Source organism: Morone saxatilis, unplaced genomic scaffold (genome assembly GCF_004916995.1).
Source record: "Morone saxatilis isolate NCDOM2014 unplaced genomic scaffold, NCSU_SB_2.0 Contig24, whole genome shotgun sequence".
In the NCBI taxonomy this organism is placed as follows: Eukaryota; Metazoa; Chordata; class Actinopteri; family Moronidae; genus Morone; species Morone saxatilis.
The window spans coordinates 6,843,383-6,855,083 of record NW_023339807.1 but is presented as its reverse complement, the minus strand read 5'-3'; the positions used below and the strand labels follow the sequence as shown (position 1 = coordinate 6,855,083).

The window sequence follows — 11,701 nt, the reverse complement described above, 5'->3', positions numbered from 1 at the left end:
GCTAAAGACATACAGCATGTAGAAATAATGGATAAAATAGTCCAAAGTTTGAAATCTATTGTGTTCCAGCTGCTTAAATGTTCTGTTCTGTGCATTCATTTCATGCTTATGTTTGCAAATTTGCAATGAATGGGTTTCAAATTAGATGGCCCACTACTATATTTACTAAAATCAAATAAGGTCGGATTACTGACATCCACTTCCAATATGATAATAATTAGTGCATTCATTCATTCATTCATTTTCTTATTGATTACACCTAAGCTGGAAATAAACAATATGTCCTTTATCTAAACTGATTCAAATGCAGCACTGTGATCAAGTTTTAGAGTGCAGCGGGATTGGTTAATGTCCTCCTGAATATAAAAGACTTTATTCACCTAATGGAATTTGTTTCTGTTTGGAAATCTCTGGGACAAAAGCAGGCTAATAATGTTTTTGCCATAAAAGTAAAAATCCAAAGCTTCAGTGTGCTGAAAGTTCAGCGGTGTACAGATTACACTAAAATCACTGACTGTCTCTCTCTGAAGTTTCTGATTATATTTACTGTCAATATTGAACAAAATAAATATTGACAGCAAATGTGGTGTTCAATGATCTTGATAAAGACCCAATTTTAGGACAACATTTTGTATTCCATGTGTAAATTTCAACTTGAAAAGTATCAATATAAAGCAAGCAGACTCACCCTAGACTTGGGAGGGGCAGGGGACACCTGAAGAGGAGTTAATCACAGAAAGTAAAGAGATTTGACAGAATTAGTGAGAAAAAAGAGAAAGCAATAGAAGAGGCAAAGAGACAAACATGGAGGGAACACTGGAAGAAACAAATATGGTGGAAACACTGCTGATGCTGGCCCCTAGATACTGGCAGAGGTATAGTGGTTTATTTCTATTACTTACGATCGTGCGGAAGAAATGGACCACAGCGTTTTCTGCTCCACGCTTACGTGGGGAAGTCGCAGAGGCTTTCTGAGGGCCTGGAGAGAGAGCACCTCGGAAAGATCCCTGAGAAAGAAAAGGAGAAAGGAAAGGAAGGGGAAGGGAAGGTACAATAAACCTACTTGTTAAATAAAGGTATACTTCCACACAAAACTGAAATGACTTTAAACTCTTGAGCTGAATGTAATAAATGTAAGAATAAGAGTTAATCTGTTGAAGTAAGCCAATCAAGAAGAAAGCACTTCCAGTAAATTCTTGGAAAATTGCATTAAAACACTCCAGTGGGATGAATGAATACTTGAAATAAACTTGAGTGGGTTGTCCTGTTGCTTGTCATACTTACCTTTTGAACAATGGTAACAAAAACCCCAAAATTGTTTTTTTTTAGTGGAACTGTTCACAAAGCTGTTCACTTATGGGAGACAGCGGCGGCTCTACATCATTCCGTAACCGTTTTTACTTACCTGACATATGAATATAAATTCACTTTGAACTGAATTATGAATGAATCTGTAGGTTATACAATAACTTCCTTATGTATGTATAATGCATGTGGATGCTAGACAATACCTTAATCAAATAAAACTGCAAAGTGCAAATTTTGTAAGGATGCTTTCATGCATAAGTGTTAGTGGGCTAAGTGTGGTGAACAACAGTGCAGGGGCGTGTCCAGAGTTTTTTGACTGGGATATCACAAGTGGGGCACTGGCTTATGAAGTGGTGGCATGAAGAATATGTTTCAGCTTTCCAGTCATTCCCAATTTATGCAATTCCAATATTTTTAAGGAGCCCAGTGTGCAGAAATATCCAAATACACTGGGCAAAAATAACACATTTATGCAACAAAACCTGCATGTTTTTGGCCCCAAACTGGAATTAGAATAAAGTGGGCATGTCTGCTAAAGGGTAGACTCATGGAACCCATTTTCATTCAGATATCATGAAGTCAGAGGTCAAGGGAACCCTTTGAAAATGACAATGCCAGTTTTTCTGTCGCCAAAATTTAGCCTAACCTTGGAGCGTTACTTAGCCCACTACCCGACATGCTAGCACGACATGGTTGGTACCAGTGAATGTGTTAGCTTTAAAATGCTACAGATACAGCCTGTGAAAGACGCAGAGTGGAAAAGTGGGGTGACCAGTCAGATTTCAGGCGTGGCCAGTGTCTCTGGACACCCACAAGGAAAGCAATTACAGTCCCAAGTCTTGCTCAGAAACGTGGTTAGTTTTAATGGTGTTCTGTAGATAAATGGCAGTTTTTACCACCTGTATGGTCTTTACAGAAGCCAGTTACTCCGCTGTAATAAGGTGGGAACTTCTTTACCCTTAAAAACAGTAGCCATGTCAGCCAAGTCAGAAGTGGCTGCTGAGATGCAGCAACCCCTCAGTATGAATGTATCTTGCTATCTATCTGTGCTTCTGACTCACTGAAAAATCTCCTGTTAACTTCCATCCACCCACAGATATTCATTCTATAAGCAACTTTAAAAACAGCCTCACGTCACAGACAGCTCCCACCTAGTTAACCCCGTATCCTAAACTGGCAAAAACCTTTGGCCAGGAGTTGTTAAAAACTAATTAAAATCGAACAAATGAGCAGTTAAAGACGTCAGTATGTTCTTGTCAGTGGCTTGATCGTAACAAAGAAGATTAATTAGCATCCCAAAGTACAAATCAATGCAGCCAAGTTCTTCAAAGTCACACTTTACAAAGAGCATGTCAACATGAGTGCTTAATAAGATCGATACGCTCTGACTTTTAGGCCTGAGTAAAAACACTGCTGCATTAAAAAAAAACTCTATTAACACATCTGCACATTAAAGGTGAGAAGTATTATTCTTCTAATACCGAACGCCATCAACAACCTGCAGCCCACAGGAGAACAATCTCATTTCCACCCACTCAGTATGTTCAGTCTTTTCAGTTAGTGTTACCTTACTCATACCTCTCTCTGACCCCATTAATGTAAGAGGAAAATGTATGTGTGTTTATATGCTTGTGTGTGCGTGTCGGATGGGAGGTGAGGGGGGGGGGCTTGCTGTTGATGATTCACGTCCATTATCTCACATCAAAGAACCTTAAGGCAACCGAAGGGAGGGGAAACTTTCACCGCCACCGCCATTTACGCAACACGACAGCCATGAGGCGTCAGATCAGACATCACCTTCGCTATCCTTTATGGGTTCTGTGAAAGTGGACCAGCCAACATCCATATCAATAGAGTTAAGGAAACACAAAGGAAGAAAAGGAAAGAAAGGGTCCCACCTAGAGCACAATCCCACCCAAATGGATATCTAGACAGACAATCATGGCTTAGAAGGAATTTTGTTTCCCACGTAGTATCCTGCAAATTTACAGTGTGTACTTACTATTTCAGTTTGAACAGGAATAAATCTAGCCTTTCTGTGGCTGATGTCCACATGTGTATTCCAGCTCTGTAGCTGCCCCAGTGCCTCACTAGTGACCCCTTAATGATGTCCTCTTGCATAAGTGTGTGTCTCTCTGCGTGTACGTGTGTCGGTCACAATGTAAATGATGGAAATGGAGGCAGAAATGAAAAGGAGGGGAGAAAATAGAGCAACCCCGGTGGCTGCTGACGTTCCTTTGTTTGGATGGAAAAGAGAAGAGAAAAGGAAGAGATGGGAGAGGAAATAGGAGATCAAATAATGCTGGATGAATTCTGCTGGTACAATCTCAATTTCAGCCAGTTGTCCCTTTGATGTGAGTTCCTGCTCTGTATCTGTCCCCTTCTCTTCTCCTCCGCTTTAAAAAACATGCTCTGTTGTTATTTTTCCATTTTAAAAAGCTAAAAAAAAAAGGTGCAGGATGACCTTGAATAACTTCGACTGCAAATGTCAAGTGAATATTATACATATTTAAATGAGTAGGGAAAATTAAATGCAAATTAGGTTTTCCATTAGCGAGTGGCATGCTGTTAATGATGATGGAGACTTTCAAATCTCGAGCAGTGACACTGAGGCATTTGTGAGTCTGAGCTGATATTAAAAGAAGTTACTGTTGCTAAATTGAAAAGCAGTTTCTTCGATACATTTTGAGGATATTTTGCCACTGCCGCTTCCGCTTTTCGCACTTCTCAAACTTTCACTTCAGTAGTGTCTTTGAAAAGATCATTGATCTCTGTTTGATGTCTGAAGAGAAAGGGGTTCAGGCGTGTGTGTGTGTATGTGTGAGTGAAAAGGAAGTGCAGAGACACAAAGAGCTAATTTCCATCTGCCTCAAACACACACACACACAAACAATTTGTGTGCATTTTGTATAGACTATACAGTCTGTAAAGCATTCCCTTTGTATTTATGGTTAATAGAGTTTGATTTTTCTGTGGTTGTTGCCCTTTTTGTTGCTTCCTTCCAAGGTTCATTGCTCATGCGATCCATTTCCTCTTCTTTTCTTTTCTTTTCATCATTATAACTGAAGTAATCAACCTACATAGACCCATATTAAAAAGTGGCTATAGGCTGAATTATAATTTGTTTTGTTTTAGGATGCTAAGCAAAATGGCATTAAAATGTCTTTAAATGAGCAGTTTGGCATTGTGGGACATAAGCTTATTACCTTTTTTTGTAGAGAGTTAGATGAGGAGATAGATACCACTGTAATAACTGCCCATTCAATATGAGGGTATAGAACCAGGAGAAGGTTAGCTTAGCATACACTGACTGGGAACAGGGGGAGACTGCTCGCCTGGCTCTGTAAAAAAGAGAAAACCAAGACTAAGAGTCTACAGGCATGCACAAACCTCAGCTGTGCTTTGAGCTAAATGCTAACACTAGCATGTCAACATTGTTATAGTGATGATGCTAACATGCTAATGTAAGAACAGCTGACACTAATGGGAATTATTTGTTTTTCAGGTACTTGATCATAAGAAGAGAATTTAAAGGACCAGTGGAATGTAGTGGTGTTGTTGCTGATTGCAACTCCCTCACTTGGCGGACTCCATAAAAGAGGCCCGCTCCCTCTGAAGATAAAAACGGCTCATTCTAAGGAAACAAAAACACTAATGAAAACATAGTTATGCATATATGGTATATTCTATTTTTGCAAATAGATCCTCCTAAATAGTGTATTACGTGAAAAGTCAGGGGATAAATACAGTGATTATAGTTAATTATGTGAGCAACATGAATGTTTAGGTTTCCACTTAAAATTACAAATGTTAACCTAATAGTGTTGCTACAGAAAAAATCACTGAACTCACTAGGAGAGATCCTCAGGGGAACACGGGTGACTACAAAATTTCATGCCAATCCATCCAATAGTTGTTGAGGTATTTGTGATGGTCGTTGGAGTCATGGACTGACCGACATTGCCATCGCTGCAGCAATGCAGTTAGCCCAAAGTCAGGCTACCAACAACTCTACAGCTCACATGAATATGTTATATGTTGTTCATTGAATAATAATAAAATAATAATAATCCAAAACATGTTCATGAGCCAGGCTAGACCGTTTCTAGTGTTTATGCTAAGCTAAGCGCTCCATCTCTGGGCTCCAATCCCAGATTGGTTTTAAGGGTGGTATTGATCTTCCCACCTAACTCTCGGCAAGAGAGTGAATTTCCCAAAACTTTCAAGTATTCCTCTCATTAAGAAAAAGTTTCAAAGGTCTGTCAGGAAGGTGAGGTTTTCAGATGTTTACATGCAATATATTCCAAATACAGATAGGAGCTTGGTGATATGAGAAGAATAATAAATCAGGATTCAAGACACAGATTGAGATACACAGTATTCATGCCATGTAGTTTATCACGAAGGGCAGGTTAATGATCGTATCTGCCCCCTCTGAGGTCAGAGGTCGCAGCCTGGCCAGGAACCTGTGTCATTATTTATGATGCTTAATAATTAATCCTGAGCAGATGAGAAGACTTGGAAATTCATAGTCGAGAATCTTCATCATTATCTTCATGGATCAACATCATACCAAATACTTTTAACTAACTTCACACTGAATATCTCAGAGACCCGCATTTAACATTCATCAAGAACTGTGTTGAGATATCTGTAGCTCATTTTCTAGGAATCACGTATCTACCCCGCTGCACTGAACAGCACTTTCTATTCGTTCATTAGTTTCTTCACAATTAACCTATCTGCCCCCTAGTGTCTGACTGCACATTCCTACTCAAACAGAAAAAAAGGAGTAATAATCTTTTTTTGTAATTGCACTCTTTCAGATTCATGAACAGAGGGAGAACGGGGCCAATCGATCTGGCTGACAAACACAGCAGTTTGTCTGGCAATGGAGATACACAAACATGGCATCTGCAGCTCGCCGTCCCCCCCGGAAGGCAATCAGGTCCTGTGCCTTGCAAGATCAAATACCAAATAAAAAGGAGTGTAATTAAGCAATTATCTGTGCTGTCAGATAGAACAGATGATGGTGAAAAAAACCCATGTTCTTAGGAACCCTGTGGAAATGATTGGGGAGGAGTATTTCTCATTTTACTGAAGGGAGGTTTGTCTTTTTTTGGGGTGTTTGCCATCATTTTAGCAACTGTTAATTATACTTCTATTCTCTTCAAGTTTAAATTGGAGTGCACCATTATAAATTCTAAAACTGAAATATTGTGTGGAGGCGGTTCTATTTTTCTATAAAAAATGCTTTTTATTTTTCTCAGTCAAGAGAAAGGTCCAAAAATATATATGATAATGCAGTGGTTCTCAACCTTTTCGGTGTCAAGGACCCCCAAATTGATCCACATCAGTCCGTAGACCCATATTTGATAAGATGTAGTCTCACGAATTCCCATCTGATAATAATTTAATGTTCCATAACTGCCTGTAAATGGGTAGATTAACAGTGAACAGAACAGTCCTTCTGATACATTCACTCGGCTAATTCCAGCTAATGAAATAATAGTGAAATTGACATATTCTCAATATTTCTGGGGACCCCCAAGAACCCCATCAAGCACCGCAGGTTGAGAACCACCACCGTAGAGGTTCTTAAAAAATATAAACATAATATTCCACCAACCTCCCCCTAATACTTTTTGTAGTCCCATGAGTTTTATTAAGTTTACGAAGTTGCATTCGCAAAGTAGCACATAACCCGATCCTAAAAATGAAATGCTTGAGCAATATTTGCACTTTTAATGTCTTGAACTCGGAGGCTGTCTTCTTTCTTGTGTGACTGATAAAGCAGGCACGTTCATTCTGCAGTATCAATCATTTGCAGCTTGTATTTAAATTCAATTAAAATGCACGTCTGTCCACAGTCCCAGGCAGTGTTTGTTTTCATTCTGTAGTAATTTCCTGTGCCAGGGTGCCTGGCTGTACTTGTTTCTTGGTCCATCTAACCAAAGGATGAATATAAACACACATTTTTACATCTTAAATAGAAACTGAAATGAGCCTGTACCGACTGAATTTCTGCGCTGAACTCTGATCCCTTTTTGTTGAAGAAGTAATCCTCACGAACGCGCTGCTGTTCATGCGAATGCAAAGTCTTTAGGCAGGCTCTAAATGACTCGAATCTGGCAATACTTCTCTGCGATTGAAGTCTAAATGAATGAATTTCAATTCACGCATATCTCTGGGAGACAAGAACAAACAGTTTGTGGTGATCACAAAGCTCTGCCCTTTGAGTAGACAAACTAAGTGAAAGAATGAAAAAGGTGTTTTATTCTCTCTTCTCGCCATTTCATCTTTAGGCTCACACAAACAAGTCAAGCCAGTCAACCATTACTCATTGCTATCAGAGTGCAGATAAACAGTAGCTCTGCTTTTCCTTAAATAAACTTTGAGAAGCTTTTGTTTTGCAGTAAATGTTTATGTGATTGATCGACTCTGGAATATATTAATTTGTTTTAAAGTCTCTAATCTTAACGGCAGCGACTGCAGACAATCGCAGGCACACTGGATAAATGATGAAAGTTACGTTTTTTTGGGTTGGTTTTATTCATTGCTTGGGGCTGAACTAAAATCACTTCAACACTGGAGAAATAACAACTCAGAGTGGCTGGCTATTACTGGTGGTTAGCAGAGCAGTTAAAACAATGTATCATACTTTTAAAACACAGGAGGAACCAAAAAAGGGAGACATGGAGCCAAACACGAATTAAAACAAAACAAAGAGAGTGCTGAGGGTGTTGTTAAAGAGTTTTAATCAAGCAATAATCCAAAAAAAGCTTAGAACAGGATCAGGTTAGGAACAGGTCAACGGTCACAACACTTCACAACAGATACAAACGCTTACAAGTATCCACTGCAAAGTTGAAGGCGTTACAAAACAGGGATCAGCATCGATCCGCTGCTGGTTCAAACAAAGTCTCCGACTGGGACAAAGACACGTGAACCTGAGGTGAGCGAACTGATGCGAGGGGGGCCGCCGACACCCCCTCTTCATCCAAGACACTGGGGTTAGAGTACAGTATCACACGGTTTTGGTTTTGACTGTGAGCTGTTCTGCTAAAGCCTGATAATCACTCCTGCGCTGCATTATATGACTGATTCTGTCTGCCATTCAACAAATTAACATGACTGAAAAATAGTCTGTTCTTCATTACTATATTTCTGCTTGAATAGCTAATGTTCATGCAAACTTAATTTTCCCTCCAATTAACACATCATTATCCCTGTAATTTGAAATGATCAAAAACCTGTTAGCATTCAAATGCAGATTTTCCTGCAGTAGTTTCATGTCCTGAGACTGGAGTTAGGCGTTTTTTGGCGTCATCTCGCGACTTGTGAGCGCTTGTCTTACTATTTTCTCGAAGCCCAGACTCGGGCTTGGAGTGACAATTATGTAAATGAGTCAGACGAAGAACATAAAACGCACAAGGGATCAGTTTGGAAACGGCTCCACACCTGCCGAATATTAAACCAACATGCATATTCAAGATCCAACAGAGAACATGGACACAATGTTTCCACACTAATAGCCAAGGAGTCAATGTATGCATTAAGAACGTCTGTGGAGAATATGTGCACACAGACAGGCAGAGTAGATTAAGAAAATGAAGCAAAAAAATATCTTCATGATGAATTCTGGAAATATAAGTGTTGGCAGCAGAAGGTTAGTGCAGGTTCATTTTTTTGCTATAGGCAACGGAGGTGGGGCAAACCTGTCTGTCATTCACTTGAGCCGTGAACACTTATCATTTGAAGGCAAACCCTCGGTGAATACATAAATATATATTTCTACAACTTTGTTTTAGTAAACTTGTCATCAATACGGAGAGCAATTTACAACTTTATGACATAAAAAGAAGAAAAAAAGAAAATACTGCAGGAACCTGGTCGCTAGCCTCATGTTGAATGAAAGTCTCACAATTTGTTCTGTTGACATTTTTCCCTGAACAGTTCAACATTTTACAAAGGCAAAACAATATCAGATCAGCAGGCTAAAGCAAATTGTAGCATACAGTATATAGAAAATCTTTTTTTTTTTTAATCCTGAATCATACACTGAACACCTTCTCATAGCTGACCTAAGGCGCAGGGGAAATGCATGTTTTCATGCTGTTGAGTGATTTCTTTGCAATTACCTTGCCAAAGCACTCTGATTGGTGCTCTGCAGGGTTAGCTGGGCAGAAATAAAAAGCTTATTATCAGAGGATTTCTTTTTTTCTCCACAGGATTTAATTGCTGCACCACAGCTCTCTATTTAAACCAATACCAGTAATGTCCACTGTTAGAGAGCAGTCGAAATTAGCAGTTATGACTCACGATGGAACATATAGAGCAACAGTTCCATTTCCTCTAAAGCACTTACAAGAGGCTTTGGGATTTAGCTTCAGTAGTGTTGTCAGGATAACCAAATTTCAATGCATGTTCAATGATGCTGTGAATATTTACACCACATTTCCATTTCATCACCACCCCCAGAGGGCATCACTGAGTGCGTGGCCCGTGCACTGAGAGGGGCTGGAGCCAGCAGAGCAGCACTCTGGGTCTTAATAGCTGTGGCTGCAGTGCCAAGCAGCCCATCACGTCTGGAACTGGATCCCAGTCTGTCCAAACTGATGGACAAACTGGTGCCAGGAGTACAAATGGAGCTTCCATTTTTTTCCTCTGTGAAGTGGGCCTGATCCGTAAGGTTTTCATACTTATGTAATGGTCAAAACGATGGTATCTTGACAACACTAGAGTACACAGTAATTAAAAGCAATGCAGACTTTAATGCCTCGTAATCACTTGCCTGCTAGATAAGATAAGCCTGTTCTTACTTTACAGAATGCAGACTCTTGTATATATTCCCAAACAGGGGGAGATAATATGCTCCTACTCTAATAGATGCCATTATATGTTAATATACATCTTACATCTCTTTGATCATTTATAGCATAATGTGATCATTCGATTTGAAAGTGACTTAGCAGACTGCTGTACCGTGCAAACAGTAGTGAAGTACCTCCCTGGGGCTGACTTATCACAGATGTTTAAAAATGAGTCCAGAGACAGAGCAATCAAAGAGACTAACTGTCTCCAAATGAAGCCGTGTGAACTCTCTGCAGAGCACCTAGTGCCTCTACAAAATCCAAAACCATGTACTAGTATTACATCTCAATGATACAGGCATGAATTGGCCCCATCTCTCACATCATCATCATCATCATCATCATCATCATCATCATCATTAAGGGAAGTACCTGAACTGACACACGGCTGTTCTTAACTCCAGTTCTAATAAACACACAGCATAAGGGCGGCAACAAGTGAACAAATTCACCAAATCACATGTACAACAGATATATTAAATCTAACCGAAGAGAGAAATGCTACTTATGTCAGTACCATTCAAATAAAAGAAAAACAGAGGAAAGAAATGTATCCATAAATGATTCAAACTCACAGCCTCTTTGTAATAAAAGATTTAAAGTAAAACAAATCCCACCCAAAGTCATAATCCAGTGACGATTCGTAACCTATTATCCAGTTATTGTGAATCAAAGGACAATGTCAGACTTCGGTTCACCATAAAAACAACAGTAAAACCAACACAAATCTATATGACAAATATGTTAAAGAATCAGAAGTAAAAAGTGGTTCTGGGAGTGAATCAGCAGAATGAACTGAGATACATGAAGAGGGTCGAGTTGTCACCTCGACACTCTCCGCTTCCTCACCTTGCTCTTCCTCTTCTTGTCCCCTCCAAAGAACTTTCCAATCTGATCCAGGAGGCCGGGGTTCTTCTTCCTCCGGCCCAGCCCGAAGGCGGCCTGTGCAGAGCTGCTTGCAGATGCCATGGTTGTAGTAGTAGTGGTTGGTAGTATATTTGTCAAAAGTGGGGTTCTTGTAGCTCTCTTAAATGAGAGACCGAAAGACAGAGGAGGGAAAAAAGAGAAGAGGGAGGGAGGAAAAAAAAAAAGCTAGCCTATTCTAGGTCCTGTTCGGGGCTGTCCGACCCGCACTCTGAAGCTCCGCTGTGCTCCTGGATGGTCTGCAGCTCGTCCGATTCGGAGGGTCGGTCTTTGAAGGTGTTGTCCTCTCGGCCCGGGGCATCTCGGGAGAAGAGGCGGACCAGGTGGGGGCGTGGTGTGGCGGCGTCAGGGTCAGCTGTGCTGGCGGCGGGCCAGAGCTGGTGGGGGCCCTCAGCGCCTGTGGAGTCAGTCACCGCCGGCTTCTCCGAGACGCAGCCATTGTTCTGGTTCGCATCTGCCTCACCCAGGCCTGCGCAGAAACAACAAGGGTCATCTATGGGCTTGGGCCTGCATGGCACACAACAAACCACAGCAGCACAATGGCCCCTTTTGACGAGACAGTGCCCTTCCTGCTGCGGCGGACACCAGCAGAGCTA

General features: G+C 40.6%; 2 protein-coding genes across 4 annotated transcripts in view; both read right to left on the bottom strand.

Moving 5' to 3' along the window:
* Positions 1 to 11,300, bottom strand: part of LOC118335510 (myelin basic protein-like) — an 18,761-nt gene extending 7,461 nt beyond the window's left edge. Inside the window, exons 1-3 of one of the 3 annotated variants that reach the window (XM_035671817.1) lie at positions 11,031 to 11,300; positions 903 to 1,007; positions 689 to 715 (exon numbers count right to left, since the gene is read on the bottom strand). In XM_035671817.1, coding sequence (XP_035527710.1) covers positions 689 to 715; positions 903 to 1,007; positions 11,031 to 11,150 — 252 coding nt within the window. In that variant the 5' untranslated portion in view covers positions 11,151 to 11,300. The remainder of the gene's footprint in view (positions 1 to 688; positions 716 to 902; positions 1,008 to 11,030) is intronic. The other 2 variants (XM_035671818.1, XM_035671819.1) reach the window with 2 other exon arrangements.
* Positions 11,164 to 11,701, bottom strand: part of LOC118335509 (myelin basic protein-like) — a 47,131-nt gene continuing 46,593 nt past the window's right edge. The window contains exon 4 of the mRNA XM_035671816.1: positions 11,164 to 11,574. Coding sequence (XP_035527709.1) covers positions 11,279 to 11,574 — 296 coding nt within the window. The 3' untranslated portion in view covers positions 11,164 to 11,278. The remainder of the gene's footprint in view (positions 11,575 to 11,701) is intronic.